General features: G+C 49.0%; 1 protein-coding gene across 1 annotated transcript in view; it reads left to right on the forward strand.

The window, feature by feature from the left end:
* The window catches only part of FAT2 (FAT atypical cadherin 2), a 47,346-nt gene that overhangs the window by 26,353 nt on the left and 863 nt on the right, over positions 1-20,130 (forward strand). Inside the window, exons 11-23 of the mRNA XM_009322740.1 lie at positions 650-846; positions 1,477-1,630; positions 2,418-2,651; positions 3,455-3,844; positions 5,186-5,400; positions 6,047-6,184; positions 6,852-6,995; positions 7,705-7,902; positions 9,004-9,811; positions 10,612-10,757; positions 13,715-14,156; positions 16,684-16,837; positions 18,769-19,365. Coding sequence (XP_009321015.1) covers positions 650-846; positions 1,477-1,630; positions 2,418-2,651; positions 3,455-3,844; positions 5,186-5,400; positions 6,047-6,184; positions 6,852-6,995; positions 7,705-7,902; positions 9,004-9,811; positions 10,612-10,757; positions 13,715-14,156; positions 16,684-16,837; positions 18,769-19,365 — 3,817 coding nt within the window. The remainder of the gene's footprint in view (positions 1-649; positions 847-1,476; positions 1,631-2,417; positions 2,652-3,454; positions 3,845-5,185; positions 5,401-6,046; positions 6,185-6,851; positions 6,996-7,704; positions 7,903-9,003; positions 9,812-10,611; positions 10,758-13,714; positions 14,157-16,683; positions 16,838-18,768; positions 19,366-20,130) is intronic.

Consider the following 20,130-nt stretch of genomic DNA (forward strand, 5'->3'; position numbering starts at 1 on the left):
CAGCTTCTTGCCAGAAGAGAGGTATTCTCCAGGGCTAGCATCCACCCCGTGAGCAGCATTGGTGGACCAGAGAGCCTGCCTAGTCTGGATTTACTCGTCTCCCATCATTTCGTTCCTACAGAATCAAAAAGTAGCCCCAGAAAGCGCAGCTATATATTAAACGCATCTATAGGTTAAAAGGAAATAAAACTATACATGGTACCGTAACTATGAGATCCAACCAATGTCTGCAGGGTATTTGCAACTCTCAGATCCCTTTAGGAACATGCACCAAGAAAGACTGACACACTTTAGGAAGGCGAGACAGTGTGGTTTTGAGGCAATGAATATGCACGTCTGCAGAACATTACTTAGACATTTTTGCAATGAGGAGTTGTTTCCCCGTTCCAGCCCATTCGTCTCCCCACTGCATTATTCAGACAGTGAATAACAGAAACAGGCAGGGTATTTCTCAGCTGTGCAATGAGGTAGACCAAATGCTCCCCACCTGGCTGACACAACACCAGTGCCCTCTCTGCATCACCACTGCAAGTCCTTCAGCTCTCCTAAGGGACCGGCAGTGGACATATCTATATCCCCTTCCCTTATCACTTCTGATTTTCAGCACTTGGTAAATGCCTTTTTTTCCTTGCCTCCTCCCTGCTTCTAGAAGGAGACGTACTAGGACAGTTCACAGTTAACCAAATCGAGGGAGAATGGACTATTTCCTCCAAGAAACCTCTGGACAGAGAAGATACAGAGAAATATCTCCTCAAGGTTATGGCCTCCGATGGGAAATTTCAGGCTACCACTGAAGTGGAAATTTTTGTTCTGGATATCAACGACAACAACCCTGAGTGTGGCCAGGTAAGACGTCTGTTCTGGGACACTGGGGACATGAGGGGAGCAACTGGGAAGGAGAAAACACAATAGCAAGGAAGAAAAAACAGAAAGAGCACGTTAAGAGGGTTTGGCTTGTCATAATTCTTCTCACACGATCCTGTTGCTTTGATTATGCTTAGCAATTTTAATTAAGCTGCATGTCAAGCAAGAACATTAAATCTAGCCTCCAAGCATGTTTGCCAGCAGTAAGTGAGCACCTAAGCGTTATGAAGGATGATTTTTGAGATAAACAATGCCAGGAAGCCTCCTGGGTAGGGGCATGTAAATTACTGAGTTTTATATCCTGCTAAGCTGAGAGATTCCCATCAGGAGGTTTGTTATTGTAGAGAGCTGATCACTGGTATGGATGTTACCCATGGTGAGAAAGAACAGAAGTGGTTGCTTCCCAGAGGAGATTCAAAGGCTTGTGTGAAATGAGCTCGCTGGTCCCCGTCCGCACCCCGGCAGCTGGCAATGTGAGGCGCATTGTGTTCCCCTGTAAACCACATGGTTTATCCTTCTCTACAAAGCTTCTGCTAGTCCATTCCTCCCCATACAAGGTGAAGGTATTTTGGAGAAGGCTCAGATGCCAATGACGCCTTCTGTCCTTGCCAGATATTCTACACTGGGAGGGTCTCTGAAGACGCTCTGCCGGGTCTTTTCATTTTGAAAATATCAGCAACCGACCCCGACGTCGGCAGCAACGCCCAGATAACATACAGCCTCCACGGCCCTGGCGCAGAGGAGTTCCGGCTGGGCCCACATACAGGTGAGAGCTGGGCAATGGGTTGCTTTTATCCTCTTCCTCACCTACTCCCAAGAAATGCCAGCTCCCGGAGTGGCTCAACACTTACATCCTCTTGAGCAAACAAAAGGACTGTTCATTGCAGCTCCCCCAAGCTAGGAGGGGATGGCAAACAGGCAGGTTTATTGCAATACAGTATAGAGCAGAGTGAGCTCTGCATCTTCCTGCTAGCTTTCTTTACAAATGTTGGCATTAGCATTGTTAAAATGAAGGGCAGACACTACTGCTAATAGCCAAGTCTCAAGGAGGAGAGATCAGCAAGTATTACAGTGCTGGCTTGAGCCAAAAACCCAAGTTCTAAAGTCTAAAAAACATCTTATTCGGTCTTGGGCAGTATATTTGCCCAAAGGCTTTCTCCTTTCCAAAAAGACATGATGATCATTCTAGAGATCATTTGGGGTTCATTACATGGCAGAAGACTTAATGCAGCAGGGTTTATAAAGGTGTTTAGAAGTACAATTTATTTATGAGCATTTTTATCCCATGATGGCATCCCTCGCATGAAGTTCAGCCCGACTTGCAGGACTTCCCGTGCCAAGCCCTGCCAGAGTGCTGGCTGGCAGTGATCTGAGAATAGCCTCAAGCAATGTGGTGTGGACACATCACTGCTATTAGCTGGATTACAAATGGTGTTCAAACCCAGTTTGTTGTCTCCCGAGGTTCATCCAGGATGGCAGCGTGCTTGAACCTCTCTGAGCTCTCCTAGGCTGCAGTTGCAGAAGACAAGACCATCTCCTGTTCTTTCCAACAGGGGAACTGACCACGTCTGCACCTCTTGACCGTGAACAGAAACCTACATACCATCTTGTTGCCAAAGCGACTGACGGTGGAGGCCGTTCCTGCCAGGCAGATATAACGCTGATCGTAGAGGACACGAACGACAACGCACCAAGATTCTTCCCCAGTCACTGCGCCGTGGCCGTTTTTGACAACACCACAACAAAGACGCCCATCGCTGTGGTTGCTGCCAGGGACCTTGATGAAGGTGAGTCAAAATGGGATTTACTTTTTAGTAGAGTTCATCTTTCACTCTGAATAGAAACCATTGAAACCTAGGGAAAGGCTGCAGCAATGGGCATAGGTGATTGAATCTTGGCAAAGATGTGCCTGGATCTCATCGCTGACATGTTCTTGACTAGCAGGCTGGCATTAGCATTTCTGTGACCCTGTAGGAAGCGCAGTATCTGTAGAAACATGCAAAGACAGACTTCGAGGACACGCTCAGTAACTGTAACCGTGATGCACAGTGCAAGCTGACACACGGTTTGTCTGGGATCCAAACTGGACAGAAATTTTACCAAAAGATGGAAATCGAGAATGAATGTAATAAGGAAAAAAGGAGCTTTAGATCTGGATGGTGTAGATGATATGGATGGAGAGGTCCTTCTGAAGACACGAAGATCCTCAGAAACATAGGTAAGGCTCCTAAGAAAGGAGCTTTTAATAAACCTCTCCAGCAAAGACTGAATTTACAATGACAGAGAAGCAAGAACATATTTATCTGCTTTAGAAGCAGATACGAAGGGAAATTAAGTTTAAAAACAAGGAAAGTAAAAATGGGAAGCACTAGTAAATACAGACAGGTGATGCTGATGGATGATGGTGAGGATGGCTAGATGCTTGAACCTGCAGATGGACAGGGCACACGATGTTCATACAGCCTCCATTTTCCCTAGAAATTTAAGGTCATTTAGGTACACATAGTCCTAATGGATTAAAAAAAATAGTAATTAAACCTGCAGCATTCCTACCTATGAATTAAACGCAGCCTGTCCCTTATCCTTCCAGGTCTCAATGCTGAGGTGGTCTATTCTCTCTCTGACTCCGCCAATGGACACTTTTCAATTGAGGAAACCACGGGGGTGATCCGTCTGGAAAAGCCTCTGAAGGATTCGCAGCACTCAGCATTTGAGCTGACAGTCTGTGCTACCGACCGGGGCACCCCGGAGCCCCTCTCTGCTCTTGGCACTGTCACTGTCTCTGTTGTGGATCTGAATGAATATCTGCCTGTTTTCCTGGCCCCTGAATATGTGGCCATGGTAAAAGAAGACGTGGCTGTGGGTACAGAGGTCCTCAACTTGTCAGCATTGACAAGGGACAATGCAGAAAACACAGAGATCAAGTATGAAATTGTGAATGGCAATGACCATGGGAAATTTCAGCTCAATTCAAACACAGGTAGGATGGTCTCATGCCCAAGCAGGTCCAGGTGGACCCGACATCAAAGGCTGTCCCCTTGTATGCGTCTTCTCTAGTTCTTCTCCATTTGGCTTGCGCTTCTGCTCTCTTCTGTCTTTAGCCAGCACAAGGGTAGGGAATACAGTCTCCTCTTCTACCCTAAGTTTTGCCAGCCAAGTCACTTAAAGAGTGATCCAAATCTTATTTAAATTAATGGAAAGGTTTTTGTTATACGTCTAGGACCTGAGATGGGTGCATGGGAATGAGGAATACATGGAGAATAAGACGGGAAAATTTTTCCAGTTCAAAATACAGAGGAAGTTGGTTTCAGTTAAAAGAAGTCTCTCCATCCTCATCTCACAAGGAACCTTTGGCCCAGGGTAGCAGGCAGCTTTATTAGGCAGCACTCAATGAATGTGGATACCAATCAATTAACCATGAGCAGGCGTTGAGCCACGTTTACCAGCCAAATAAAGCACTGCTTTGTTTGCACAGCGATCTGATAAGAGCTGTTATCGGAAGGCCAATGTTAACTCCCTGAAATAAACCCTTGGCTGTGTCATCAATGGCCTTCTGCCCTCGGCTGTAACATCCTCATCCACAGTTCCTTCCTCAGCTTCTCTGTCCCCAAAGCTTTTGCTAATTTTTCCACACCAATCTTCTTATGAGTTTGTACATCTCAAAAGACACAGAACAGTGTCATTTCCAGGGAATAATTTTGTGACATTTTCAGTGCTGAACTCAGGAAAGCATTGAAGTACACAGGCACATTCTGTCCATTTTTTTTTTTTTGCTTTCACTTTATGTCTTCAGTCCCTGTTCCTCGCTTGTTTTTTGAGATTAACAGCCACCTCCTTCTTTCTGTGTTGCATCCCAAGCCTCACTTAGAAATCACAGCATCTTGCCACACACCTTTTTCTCTTGTACAACTCTGCATCTACATCTCACACCTTTTCATTCTGCCTGTGACACAGTTCAGTGATGCTCTACTACTGCCTTGGTCACAGCTTTCAAAGCACCATTGGACTCTGATCCTATTTTGTCCCAGGTCTCCTCCAATCAAGATTCCTGGAGACCTTCCAGAATGAGAGTTTATTTCATCTCTTCCAACACTTGCTACCAGAATAAGGCAGGTTATGGCAGAATCAGTTCAATGATATTTTGTTTTATGTGATGCCATGACTTTCAATATCCTGATTTAACCAGTCAAAGCTAGGTCAACAGCACCTTTTCAACTGGTAGTTTGGCAATCCTCTTGGTATATCTCCAGTATTCCAAGAAACCTAATGTGCCATTGATTCAAAGTATCTTCTGTCCTTTTCTATCCATCTGCCGATGCAGGTGCCTTATACATAAATGGAAGCTTGGACTTTGAAGCAAGTCACGAGTATTACTTATCCATTGAGGGCACAAGGAAGGGCTCAGCTTCTCTCAGTGATGTGACCATGGTGGTGATCAACATAACCGACATCAATGACCATGCACCAGAGTTCATCCAAGACCCTTACTTCGCTGATATCCGGGAGGATGCTGCAGTTGGAGAAATCATCCTCACGGTATGATTAGGAACGGGGCCAGATGTCTTTACCTATTCTTTTACTTGTGATATGCATTATTTACTCTGATTTTGCACTTTACTTTTCCTTGGACACAGCCACCTCAGTGAGTTTGTGACATTCAACATCTAAGATTTAAGCATGACTTTAAAAAAGGATGATTGCCAGAATTCCTGACACTCCACAGGCAGGGAGGACACTTTGCCTTAGAAGACATCCTTAAGTGAAAGCTTGAGATACCTAAGGGGGGCTCAGGACCTTTGAGGACCTCCCAAGGGAGTTGAAATGCCTGCAGAAGGCCAATACCCTTGTGACCGGGGGAAGGCAGAGGCTTCCCTGGGCAGAGTAGTGAAGCCCAAGGTATACCCACGTGGAGTTCCCTGCCCAGCCGGTGTTACCATCACAGGGTGGTAAAGTCAGGAAAGAGACAAGGAGAAAGCCATTGTTATAGCTTTTTTGAGTTTTGTCCTGAAAAAGCTAATGAATAACACTTATGTAAACCACCTTCCTTCTTCTTCCTCATTTGAGGCAAGCTCAAACCAATATCCTTGGTTTGGAGGACATTGGTTTGCAGGAGGTCCTGCACCCATTCCTCCATGGCAAGGCCTTTTGGGCCAGGGGTCCTAGCTTTTTTTTCTCCTAACAGGTGTCAGCTGATGACTTGGATGGAGCAATGAACAATCAGATCACATATTCAATTGTGGAAGGGAACCCACTGGGACACTTTGCCATTCAGCCCAAAAGTGGGCAGATCAGCATTGCCAAGCATCTGGACAGGGAAGAGGTGAGTTCAAGAAAATGGGAACAGGAAGTCTAAAACAGATGTGCCCCAAAAGACGGAGGGAGCACATTATATTCAGCTACCTCCTATTTTCTGAATGATCTACTCGTAATATTGTAAGCAGAAGGCAAGTCCTTCATTCATTCATTTTCTAGACTCACAGATACTGCTGTAAGAAGGCTGGGCTTTAGGGAGGACAATATAGCCTTCAGTGGTCACAACTCTGGGCTGTGGTGTGCTCCACTGGTGCTTCAAGCTGGCTGGGTGAGAGTCAGCCCCAAACTGGAAACCAACATTGTTGGTTTCTGCTTCTCTGCATCAGAGCATTACAGAAAACAGGTATGGGGAGGAGATGGAAAGGTCATCTGGACAATCTCTCATTCAAAAAGCAGTAGCAGCTCAAACCACTATCGACAGATGTTTGCCCAGCTTGGTCTCATCCATCTTTGGCAAGTTGTTTCCCTTCTCTTCAACTATTGTGAGCCTCGTCTTCTTTAGCACTGTACTTTGAGAATTATGGATGGAGAGCCTTAGGCAAGAGCAAAGCTATTGTTATGGTGCAATGCATGACCTCAAGCATTTTAACAAGCTGCAGCAGAGTAAAACATCAATGTGAAGAAGCCACCGTTCCTCTATTTCTCCAAGTAATCATGCACTATAAATCCTCCAGATCCCCAGCTACTCCCTGACAGTTCGAGCCACAGACAACGGTCACCCTGCTCAGTTCAGTGACGTCGCTGTGCATGTCCACGTGTCTGATGTCAATGACAACCCTCCTCGGTTCTTCCAGCTCAACTACAGCGTGGTGGTGCAGGTAAGCCAGGAGGCGGTTTGTTCTCCCAGTCCGTCTCAGGGTACTAAGGTACTCATGCTTGGGCTGCTGTTGGAGCAGAGGGGTGAGACAGCAATGAAGCATGCTGTTGCTTTGTGCTCATTGCCACAAAGAACTGGTAGCATCTGCAGGGGCAGATATTCTGCCAGCAGATGCCATTTTCTCCTTCCAATAGCTTCAGGCACCTCCCATCCTTTCAGTACAGAGAGTGCAGAGCTTTTCACACTTTTCAAGCCTGACTTGCAGCCCCTTTCTCCCTTGCAGTTGTCCATGTCTACACCACAACATAAAGAGCAGACCAAAGCACATGGTCAAGCATCATCATGTCTGCTGGATGCAGCCAAGTTGTCACTTGGACTCCTAACACCTATAGGTACCCAGAAAGAAACATACACAAAACATGCTTTCATCTGCTCTTGTGCTGACATGACTCGAGGGGAAAGCAACAGCATCAGCTCAACTGTCTGTTCTTAGCTGCCACATATGTAATGCCATGAAAGGGAGTCCCTTGCCGCCACCGGGTCTCTGTCATTGCTGGCAAGAGTCTCAGTCTGTGTGTACCAGAGAGATGCACGTGGGCTGTGGGATTTGTTTCCCTGTTCCTGATCAGGCAGCTCTAGGGGCACTGTGGGTTCCCCTGGGCCTTTTCTCTTTGCTTGCCTTTCTCCACTAGCATCTTTCCCCATTTCAGGAGAATGCTCCCGTGGGAACAAGCGTCCTGGAGTTGATTATGAGTGACAGAGACTCCCCAGAAAATGGACCGCCATATTCATTCCAGATCACCCAGGGCAACGATGGGAAGGCTTTTGGTGTCACCCAAAATGGTCTGCTGGTGACATCATCCATCCTGAACAGAAGAACAAAAGAACAGTACCTATTACAAGTCCAGGTAGAGTGTGCCTTACTGTCCTGGTATCTGAATTCCCCAGCCAGATTTAGTAGTAACAAAATGAGACTAGGATGGCACAGCTGGATGGAAACATCTCTGGCTTTGGAGAAATCCAATCTAGGCACAAATATTGCAGCTTGGAGCCAGGTCCAGAGCTCATTGCTCCACACAGTCTGCCCACAAGAAGCTGGGGGCCGGCTCCTGCATTGATAAAATCAGATAATATGATCATGAGAAATACTCTGTCAGCAGTTTCCTTAGGCAGATGCTTTTCCCAGCATCGTTCTAGTGACTTCCAGTTTAAAGTAAGACCTGGATCTGGTCCTACAAACTTTCTCCAATTATCCTTGTCATTTAAGAAGTGGTTTAAGTTCCTCTTCAAAGAGGATTTCTATTGTTGCAATGAATTAATTATTTTTCAATGTTATCAGTAAGGGTAGTCCATTACAAACAAAAGGATAACAACATGTAAAGTACATACTTCTTCAGTAATTGTAGTTTTTCTAAAAGCTAGGTACTATTACATTATAAATCTCAACCACTAACTGCCTAAGATTAGGGAGAAATTTATCCTATAATCTGATTATTCACATTTTTCTATTTTGAGGTTCCTTGACTCATTCTAGACAGACATTGTCAGAGGTGGGACACAGGCTTAAATAGTCCTGAAGGTGAGCAAATGTGTCGACGTGCGTAACTGCTTTATATCGTTGTACGCTCAGTTACACGTGGAACTTCAAAGATTGGCAGCATCACTAAAGATGATTAATCCTCAGGAGATCAGAGCCACTCAGGTGTGCCTCAGCTGCTGATGAGCACACACGGAAATCAGAGCGACCCCACCGCTAACAGAAGATCTCAATCAGTCTCCATGCTGGAAGGCATGCTGCCATTTCCCTGGGGCCAGCTCCAGGCAGAGGTCCAATACTGCTGCCAATTTTTCCCATTCCTTCTTCATTCCCAACCCACTGCCTGACAGCTTCAACCCATTGCTACCTGCAAGGCACTCTCCTTCGCAAGACCTTATCAGCCCATCCAGTCAGGTGAGGTGACAGTAAGTCAGCATGTGGCTGTAACGGATCCTTCTGTTTTCCTTGACAGGTCTCCGACAGCGGTATCCCTCCCCTGTCCTCATCTGCGTTTATAAATATCCAAGTGACTGAGCAGAGCCAGTATGCCCCCTCAGCCCTTCCCCTGGAAATATTCATCACCACCAACGAGGAAGCCTTCCGAGGTGGCGTTCTGGGCAAGATCCATGCCACGGACCGAGACCCTTATGACACACTGGTGTACACTTTGGTGGCAGAAGTGCCCCAGGAGGGGCTCTTCTCTGTTGGGATTGCGGATGGGAAGATCATTGCTGGGGACAAGCTTCCCCATGGCCACTATCTTCTGAACGTGACAGTCAGCGATGGTACGTTTACAGCCACCACCAGCGTCAACGTCCACGTGTGGTGCTTCACGCAGGAGGCCTTGGACAAGGCAGTGGTGCTACACTTCCGCCACCTCTCCCCTGAGGAGTTTGTTGGGGACCACTGGCGCAACTTACAGAGATTTCTGGGAAACATCCTTGTCACCCGGCGCCAAAACATCCACATGGCCAGCTTGCAGCCTGCAGCTACCTCTGATGGAGTGGACCTGCTCTTGGCTGTTGGAGAGCCGCACGGCTCCTTGTATGAGCCTCGGGTCCTCGCAAATAAGATCACTGTGTCAGCTGGGGAGATGGACCAACTTGTTGGTCTCCGGATGAAGAAGGCAATTCATGTGCCATGTCATGGGTCAGATTGCGCCCACCGTGTCTGCAAGGAAACCATTCAGCTGGATCCAGGCATGATGTCTACTTACAGTACTGCCCGACTCAGCGTCCTCACCCCGCGGCACAGCTTGGAGCAAATCTGTTCTTGCAATGGTGAGCAATCCTTCCTGGTAGTGTCCCACACTATAAACCCGGGCGTACGGTGTTTTCCTTCAGTACACTGTAAAGCACCTGGACTTTCCATGGAATTAGGGTGTCCCAGTGACCAGCAATTCTGCCTGCAATTTCAAAGTGAAATCTAGACTCTTAGAGCTTGAAAGTTTCACTTAGTCTTTTTTTTTTTTTTAATTAATCTCCTGTAACATTTCATTAAATAGCAGCAACATCCATCCATCTCATTGGGAAAAGTCACTCATACCTAGCAGGTAATGAAGCTCAGTCTTCAGAATTTTGATCTTTGAGCTCCTGTGTTGATCCTAGAGTCAGCAAAACACAGACTAACTGAAAAATTTGAGGAAGAGGCAAATAAAACATATTTGTTATACTCACTCTAGAATACCTCAGTAAATAAATGGAGGGAGCAGGGATAGAGGTTAGCATCACTTGGGCAGGGATGATAGGGGGATACCATAGAATAACATAAAGACTTATTAAGGATGAGGAAATTCAAGGGTGTTGTAGATCATGCTGAGGGCACCTCGAAGGTGCTATAGGACAGAAATAACAGGGCTGCTATTGCAGGATTGTTTTACAGTTGAGTACATAGAATAAATACTGAGAGCTCCAAATGGGAGCTGTGGGAGATGCAGTGCAGCTGTACACGGGTTGCTGTGTACAGGACTGGTCCTGGACAGTTATGGTGTCAGGCTGGGAAAAGAGGCAAGGTTGAATACAGTCCATAGTCTCAAAGTGTGACAAAGATGAGACCTTTCACTCACTCATTCTCCTTCCAGGAACGGCTGTGAGGTTTGGGGGCCACAGCTACATTTGGTACCAGCACTCACAGATCGGCTCCTGGCACATGCACTTTCGCCTGAAGACGCACCAGCTGCACGCTGTCGTGTTCTACGCTAACGGGACTGACCACGCCACTTTGGAGGTACGTGTTGCAATGTACAGGGATTTCTTTCCAGCATAAAAAACACTTACTCTTTCAGGGAAGGGAATCACAGAAAGAAGATGCAATAATATGTACCCTCAGTAATTCACCTAGCTGAAATATAAGACTTGAGAAGGCCAGGAGAGAGCCAAGCACAGTTTGGCAATTGCTGCAGCCAGCCTTTACCTGCACCACAGCGCATGCATCTAATCACACGGACCACAAATTAAAGATCCTTTACAGTAATGGACAGAACAGACAAAACAGGAGTCTTAAATGCTATTTCTCACCCCCCCCCCCCCCTTTCCAACCACTTTCTTCAGGCAGTTTCACTGTTTAAGACACCTGCAGAGCCAGGAACATTTCAGTCTGATCGCTCTCCTCCCTTTGGTTGCACACTGAATCGACCCAGCATTCAAAGATCATCTCCCCGTTCCACTTTGGCAACAGAAGGAAAGCAGGAGATGACTAAAGAATAGGGTTTTTGTATGTTCCTCATCAATTAAATTCAGACTAATTGGAGGCCAAGATCATAGGACATACTTACCAGCTTACAGAAATTTGTCCCTAATTACACTGAGACCTACACACTGTAAGCTACCTGGAAGTGTTCATCCTGTCCCTGAATTCCCTCATCCCTTCTCATGGTTTCACAACCCCATCTTCCTATTTTGAAATACTTTTCTTTCTGCTGTTATAAAAGACCCACACAGACAGGGAGCTGCACAGCAGCCGACGCCCAGAGACCTGCCCAAAGTACATATTGCAAGCTCCTGCTACCACAGCCATCGCTCCCTAAGAGCAAGAGCAGAGAAACATCATTCATATGTCCTGTACCCATCTCCGAGAGTGGCTTTAAGCTGCATTGTAAAGGGCTGATGAGAAAAACTTCTCAAGAAGGGTCTCTAGCTTTCTGCCCCGTCTCTGGGAAGGAGAGTCACCAAGTAGCTCAGCAGAAGGAGTCCAGCACTCAGGATGGTGCTCAGAAAGAATGAGATGGCAGGAAGCTCTACTGAGCCAGGTCTAACACACAGAGTCAAGGGAGAAGAGACTCATGATTGATGAGTTCAGTGTGGCCATGATCTCCTGTACTCGGATGTCTCCACAAGCTCTTCAATAGGAAACCTTCATAAAGCCTCCAGCATAAAGTTGTCTGCGAATCATTTCTTCCTTGACTCACTTTATTAACAGTATTTCAGGGATCAAACTTTTTCTAGACCATCTGACCTGAAAAAACTGAAGGAATCCCTCAAGATTTTAAGCTTTGAGAACAGCAGTACTCCAGGTATGAGCCAAAGCTTTGAAAGAAGCATAACAGATGGTTTGTAGATTTGGTGAAGAGGATGAGTTCTCCCAAGGGCATGCATATCATCGCCCTTCCAATCACTAAGCTCTCCTGATGTTCAGAAATAGAGTGCAGCAAGAGGATGGCAAATCAGGCAAGCTGGGAAAGACTTGGCAGTCTGTCAGTTCTTGCTCCAGGGAATCGAGTTCTCAGCTGTCTCCCAGCCCCAGAAATTGATAAGCCCAATCTACAGACCCATCTGAAGTGAAATCATGTTCCTCTAGATAAAGTGAAGTGACAAAGTTCTCTGGTGTGCTTGCCAATTGTGCAAAGAGATTTACACACATGTTGCCCTGAGGCCCTCCCATGGCGTGTGCCAGCTGCATCTAGTTCTTCCTTCCTTCAGTAGCTGCTCTCTCCTCCCACTGGATTTATTTATACCGTGGACTTCTCTAAGAGTTAACTGCTGTCCTGCTCTGCTTTTGACCCCTCCGGAGTAGCCCCATCATATTGTATGTAGGTTCCTCTAGAGTTCAGTGTAGCCCATAATCACTCCTCCTCTTTTAGCCTCTTCCAAGCATCACCACTCCTCCCTGTCTCTAATGCCCTCCATGGAGATCTCTTTTGCCTGGGATGAATTGCTCGATGTTACGTAGCAAGCTCTGCAGGTTTTCCATGAACGTTTCATTCCACCTCTTTTCTCCTTCTCCATAGGCTCTTGGCTTCTATGAGAGAGAGGTTTTATCAGCAAAGCCCTGGGAGAAAAAGGTGAAAGAGAGGTTTACCACTGACTTCACCCTGAAATAACACAGCTAACCTTTCCTTTCTCCTTCCTCCATATGAGTTTTAAAGGTGAATCTTGGGCCATAAGTAGGAATTTCTGACATCCCAGTTTAATGCAGAAGACACTGGTGTGGTTCACTTTTAGAAGCTTAATATCTTGTATCCCTCCCATCTGCTGGAGAACAAGGATTGGATTGCAACACCTATCAGCAGCTTTGGCCTGGCTTTCCAGGATGCCAGTTAGGAGCTGGATACAACAGTAATTCCTTTCTCTGCCTCCCAACTCCTCCTTGCATTCTCCAGAGAAAGCTGCCAGTGCTCCTCCTCGCCGAGGTCCTTTCAGCACCCTCACCCATGCCAAAGGGGGAACTGCTCCAACACCTTCCCTGCCACTAACGAGACAGTGAAAACAGAGTAAAGGCCGCATGGCCCCCAACAAGAGTCCGCCTGTGACTGGTGATGGAGTTATGGATAGTCTGTATACCAGGGCTCTGATTAGGCTCAGGAAGGGGGAGAAGGGGTGAGCAGCTTCAGGAGTATGAACACATGGCTCTGCACCCTGTTATGTGTAAAGATGAGCTTCCCTCCTCTGCACACTGCAGAGAAGGACCACAGGTGAAGTTGTGCGAGAGATGACAGTGTTTTGCAAAATAAAGGGGGTTGCAGTCATTTAATCAGGCTTTAATTGATCCATGCAAATCTTAATATGGGTGAAAGGGGCTGCATTTGCCTAGCTGGTAATTCTTGGAGTCTGAAAGTTGGGATTCATCTTGACTCTCAATGCTTAGGCAGGGAGAGAGGGGAACAAGCAGCAGAAGTGTTGAAAGCCTCCATGAACAGCAGCCACCTGTATCACAGCTAACCATGACTTCTGGGACATGTTTTGCAGATGGTTAATGGAGTGCCTCAACTTGGGTACAGCTGCCGGGGGAACTACACTAGGAACCTCTCCTCCTCACGTTTTGTGAGCGATGGTGAGTGGCACTCAGTCTTCCTGGAGGTGAAGAACACATCTGTCCGCCTGCTCATTGATGGACTGGGAAACGCCTCTCTCCAGCTGCCAGCAACCTGTAGCATCTCCCGGGGCAGACGAGACTTGCTTTTTGGGGGCCTCCGGCAGCCGCTCCAGTCCCAGAGAGTCACGCGGGGGTTCAGGGGCTGCCTGGACGTGGTTGCAATCAACGGCAGAGAAGTTGTTCTCCTGCCCGGGAAAGGGCAATCAAAGGAAGTCATGGAGGAGGTGGGAATAAAGCAGTGTTGCTCCCCCACCGGTGCCTGCAGCAGCAACCCATGCCTCAACAACGGGATGTGCTCTGAAACTCATGGAGGAGGTACGTGAATATCCCATGCAGAGCAATAAGCAGTGAGGGGAGGGAAAGATGCAACCTCTTCGTTCATCCCTGTGCGAGGGGCTACTCCAGAGGAGAATCAGAGGTCCCCTGTCCTGGGGGATCTCAAGTGATAGCTGACTCCCCCAGGGGGGTATGAGGGGGGTATGAGATCATCATCTGATGTCTCATCAGCAGACCGTGGCCCAGAGGGCAGGAGGGTGTTTCTAAGGAGTGTGCATGACCTAGGAGAGCACAGCGTTGCCAAAAACCTCAACTGCAAGTAGAAATTCCACCCACCCCTCTGCATCCTCTTTGCTTAAGGAGCCATTATCAAGGCTGGAATCAGGCAAGATGGGATCATGCAGCGATGGTATCTGGGCAGAAACAAGCCAAAATCTTGGTCTATTCCCACTACAGTCAATGACTCCCCGGGGCTATGGGAAGGGATATGGGAAAACCATAAGCTCAAATCCAAGAGTCTCAGACGAACGTGGGGTGCACATGCTCAACAGAGGTTTGGTACCAGGCTTCTCCCAAGACAGTCTCACCACTGCCCTGTTCCTTCTATCACAGGGTCTCCCCAAAGTGAGCGGTATCACAGGGACAGGGCTAGTTTGCAGTGGCCTCTCGGGGAGGAACCACTCCCAGTGATGTCCACCCTTGTGTCTGCCCTACACCCACGTCCCAGCTTCCAGCGCAGTGGGGCTGTGCCCCGTAACGCCCTGTCTATCGAGACAGATACCGTCCGCGCTTTGGCCCTTCCTCGGGGCAGAGGGGTGCTTTCCGGGCTGCTGTGTGGGGCAGGAGCTCCTCCCACAGCTCTGTGCTCTTTGGGGCCATTGCCAAAGCCCACACCCTGCCCAGCAAGCAAGCAAGGACTGAGGAGGGAGCACACCTCCTCCTGCCCTGCCCGCGGCCTCTGGGAACAAGATTCCCAGCCCTGTCGACTCAGCAGCTGCCTGGTTCAGGTGAACTTGTTTGACACGAGGTGCATTTAAACCAGTTAGCCTGGCACTCATGCCTCAGCCTTACTCTTGAGACCCTCCGCACAGAAAACCCCTCTGGCTGAGCTGGAAGGGGCTCAAAGCCCACGAGGTGAAAACTCATCTCTGTTCTAAGTCAAGGCACCACCTGCTTGCTTTGCAGAGAGCATACAATGGGAGGAGGAAGGAGGAAAATCACTCCCTCACTAATAATCTAATAATCATCCAGTACCCTTCCCATAATTTCCTTCCAAGTTGATCAACTTCTCCCTCAAATGGCCCAGCTGCCCAGGAAAGAGCCTGTGGGACACGGCCCCAGCCAGAAACAGGCAGGACACAACTGCAGGGAAGGGGTTGCTCAAGGGACATTTAGTTTGTGAGTTTATCCTGGGTGCTCGGCTTCCTTGAGCATTGTGGGCTCAGTCCTGGAGACCACGGGCATGCAGTGCGAGTTTATGCAAAACTCTGCCCGGGGATCTCAGGCAGAGAGATGGGATTTACATGCACAGGTAAAGACACGTCTGTGCAAGCGAGCCTGGGTAAGCCACGTGGCCGCATGAGAACGCATTTGTGTGGAAAGGGTCACAGCCAGACCAGCCACCACATCAACCACAGCGCTCAGGACCACAGGTGCAAACACATGTGAACCCCCGAATCCAGGAACATGTGTGTTTGGGCACACATAGCCCTACAGGCAATGTCCAGCACCTGCCGCGCGAGCGTCAACATGTCCTTGTTGTACAACCACTAACACGCATGTGGAAACAGGTCTGCATTTGTTCAGTCTGTGCTCTAAAGCAAGGATGTTTTGCTTGTGGACGAGTAGCAAAGACTTTTCAAGCGTGCTGCAAGGTGGAAACTCTGAACTTCCCACACGGCACCACCAGCCAAGTGACTAGCAGGAGCTCAGCACAGCCAGGGACATTCCCATGCTTAGGGCTACACTAAACAGCAGCCAAAAACAGAAACAGCAGCAGCCCCCTCCAAGTCCCCAGGTTTCTCTCTGGCTGCAACCAGACACCTCCTGTAGGCAAGAGAAACCCAACGTGTTGAGACAGGCGCTTCATACCACGAGAACTCGCAGGACCAAAGACTTCAGAGAACAATAAGTTACAGAGGATTGCATTTAGCAGAGTCAGAAACTGTGAATCAGCCAGCCAGGCTCCCCTTCCTTTAACCCGAATTTGTGCCCCAGCGTCTCCATGCAATAAAGCTGTGCCCTGAATACATCCCTGGCAGGAGAGGGTCTGTATCGGGAGAGGACAGGCTTGACTTGTTGCTTAAATAGCTCTCTAGTGCCATTACATTGCCCCAGAGTGGCCAGCCAGCCTTCAGCAAGTGCTCCAGGTCCTGTAACATACCCATCAGCCCTCCGTGGTTGGCTTGGGTGCCCAACAGCCTCCTGTGGCAGCAAGTACCTATGCTTAGGTAGCCAGATTGAGCCCTCTGTGGGTGCCATCAGCACCAGGCACTGCTCCTTCCTGTTCTTGCTAATTCTTCCGTGTGGATACAGTCTCTTCACGGCACTGTCTCACCCTCTCCAGGTTACACCTGCATCTGCCCCGGGCTGTTTTCTGGTGAGCGCTGTGAACTAGGGGACAGTCCCTGCGAGTCCAAGCCCTGCCTGCATGGGGGAACCTGCACCCTCTCCTCCACTGGCTACTCCTGCCACTGCCCTGACTGGTACCTGGGCGAAAGGTAAGGTCTGGGCAAGCTTCAGGCCGGGTGATCTCCCATGGTGGGCTGAAAACATGATCTCTGCCAATGAGCATTGCACACTTCTGGAGCTCACCGGACACTCTGGCTTTAAGTGCAAATTGCATGAGCATTGCAGCAGGGAAGTGTCCAAAGGCAGAGCTGAGCAGACCAGGGCATAAATAGCTCTGCCATCATGCTGTCACTGCCCCTCTGTGCCCATCTCCTCTGAGTAGGAGGGGAAAAAAAAAAAAATCTCCTCTCCTCACAGATGCTTTGAATGCCTGCAGATGTCATGCTTGGTGCAAGTTCAAAGCCTTTGCTTGCGAGGGGAGAGTCTCTCCCCACACGCTGCTCCTCCCCGTGGTGTGTGATGAGCTCGGCTGCAATGGTGGCGTCCTCCTTGAGGCCAGGGCTGCCTGGGAGCGGGGTGTGGGCAGGCACTGCACTGGGTGGCAGGAGAATGCCCTGAGGCTGGGGGGAGGCTGGCTAGCACAGTTGCAAGCTGCCCCATCCCTCGGTAGCTGGGACACCCACCCTGGGTGCTACAGGGGCTGTTTCTGCCCCAGACCAGCTCTGCAGGGCTCATCCAAAGGGAATTTCTGTCCCAGGTCACAGCCACGATTCATCCAATTCAAACCTCCGTTCAGGGTATTGGGCTATGCTGAAAAGCAGGCTGCAGGATGCCATTCCCCATCTCCTGTCAGATAGCCTATGGACCCCCATTATCACGAGGTGTTGGAGTGTTTGGCTTTGGCCCTGAACCCTACGGTTCATATCACTTTGAAGTTCTCACCATCAGTGTTACAGCTTGGATACATTTCCCATATATGAGATGTCAGTGCATGCTTGCCAAATACCTGCAGCTAGAGAATTAACCCAGGCCCAGAGCCTGCTCTGCTGCTCAGCAGTTCCACGCCGCAGCCACGCACCCCCTCCAAGCCCCCTGCCCTGCCTCCAGCCCAGCCTGATGAGCGATGCCCAGCACAGGCTCAAGCAGCATCACGTCCAGTTCATCCTTCTGCCTCAGTCATTTAGCCAGGATGAACAGTGGTCCTTTGAATCAATGCAAAGGCAGGAATTATTTGTGCAACTCTTGGAATGTAAGTATGTAGCTGAGCATTAGGTGGCAATGTAATATCTGAAATCACTGGTCGTCCAGCTAGAGCCTGTGGGTGCATGTTGCTCACACCAGTTCACACATCCTAAAACACTGACTAAGAAACAGGAGGAGCCCAAACCTCACAGAGTTTGTTCAGTAACGAGAAAAAAAAGGAAGGAAAGCCAACAAAGCATTGCATATTCCCCCTAGCACGGGGAGATCATTACTGTTGGAAGGAAAGGTCCCCTGTACTATTGGGGAATGTTTAGGTTGTGTGAGGTGGAGCGGGACAGAGAATCAGAAATCCAGTCTCAGTTCTGCAGATGCTCCATAAAATTCCAAAAAAGCCTCTCCAACAAGGATGCCCATTCACCACTTCTCAGGCTAGATGTTCCCCAAATGTTTGCTGCAAGCTGCAGACATCCACAGGTCACCTTGAGACCCCACAGAGCCTGGAGGACATATGAGACTTCATAAGAGGTTAAGACATCTCAGAGTGAGCCTGGGCTCCCTAATTTAACAGGATGGGAGCATCTCTCTATGCAGTACTAGCCCTAGAAACTCCAAATGCTCCTCTGAGACAGGAAGCCCCCCATTTTATTTTGTTGCATATGATTGAAAAATAGGACCATCCTGTAAAACATGGTCTCCTGAAAAGTGTCACTTTATACTCAAGGATCACGGTCCTCTGCCAGGAGAGGCAGGTAGCACAAGTCTAGCAAGAGAGGGAGAGCAGACCAGGATGGAGCATCCGTGGCCCTGAATACGATTACACAGTTTTAGCTGCATCCCCAGGCTAATGGTGGTTGTCTCCATCCTGTCCCCACCACAGGTGCGAGAAGCTGGCCGAGGAGTGCCAAGATAACCCATGCCGAAACGCAGGGCGCTGTGTGAGCAACCAGGGCTCTGTCCATTGCATCTGCCCATCGGATTACCAGGGGGACTACTGCACACAGCCCATCATCACCCCTGCCATTGTGCCCACACAGTGGGCGGTGGGCCCCGAGGAGATCGCGGCGATTGTAGCCGGCGTGCTGGGGGTGGCCATCCTGGTCGTGGCCTTCGTGTTCATCCGCAAGCGCTACTGCCACCGGGCCAAAGCACACAAGCCCGTGGCCCGGGAGGACCCCGACCTGCTCTCCAAGAGCGAGTTCTCCAAGAGCGTGGGTGTGGGCACCCAAGCCATGCCACCCATTGAGCTCAACATCCTCAGCGATGCAGCACACAACAACCTGGACCGGGCCACGCCAGAGCAGCGCAAACCCACCAGCACCCCCGAGTTTGTTACCTTCAACTCGGCCAATGCCCCAAAGCACCGGGGCACCATCGTGTGCAGCGTGGCACCCAACCTGCCCCCCGCTGCACCCCCCTCCAACTCTGACAATGAGTCCTTCATCAAGTGCACCTGGGCCAGGGAGGAGATGGGTCAGTAGCCACAGCATTTTCTTGCTCTTACACATCCCTCTTCCCCCTGTGAAGTGGATCAAAGGTTTGCAAACTTGAGGGACCAACAGCATTGCTTAAAGCCAAGCAAAGCACAGGCAAATGTTGCCCAAGCCCTGCTATAGGTCCTTTATTGCCTTTTCCCTCCCTCCTCACGAGTACATCCCAGTTTTCAGCTTTAACTTGCTCAGTCTCGTACACAATCAGCAGGGAAACCATTAATGCATAGCCTGGATTCCCACACATACTGGGTCAAAAGACCCTATAAAAGACAATAATGAAGCTAAGGGGAAAAAGATTAAGAACCTAAAAGTCAGTGTGAGTTTTAGTGGAGGCATTTACATCAATGCTCCTAGGCAGAGGGATCACGCCCTCAGGGAAATACCTTGCATGGCCCCGGACAGCAAGGTTACTGCTTTCTCCCCGTGCAGGAGTTCATCACCAAAGGATGCTGTTAGAAGAGAGTTCACCCAAGTAACTACAGAGAAAGGGAGAGATCCAGTGGATCACTTGCTCTGCCCCATCCCTTCATCATGCAAGCTTCTCGCATCCAGATGGCATGATGAAGTGTGTCTTTTGGGTGCTAGAGCAGGGGATGCGCCGGTGCAAACACTGCCCCAGCACAGCCAGGGGTGCCCTCAGGTCCCTTCAATTCCCAAAGCAGCAACTACAGCTCCCCTGTCCTCACGTCTCCTCTCTTCCCTGGTCTGCCACATCTCCTGCAGGCTGAGTCTACAGAAGGAATTAGCGG

This window comes from Pygoscelis adeliae, unplaced genomic scaffold, assembly GCF_000699105.1.
Source record: "Pygoscelis adeliae isolate BGI_AS28 unplaced genomic scaffold, ASM69910v1 Scaffold34, whole genome shotgun sequence".
NCBI classification, from domain to species: Eukaryota; Metazoa; Chordata; class Aves; order Sphenisciformes; family Spheniscidae; genus Pygoscelis; species Pygoscelis adeliae.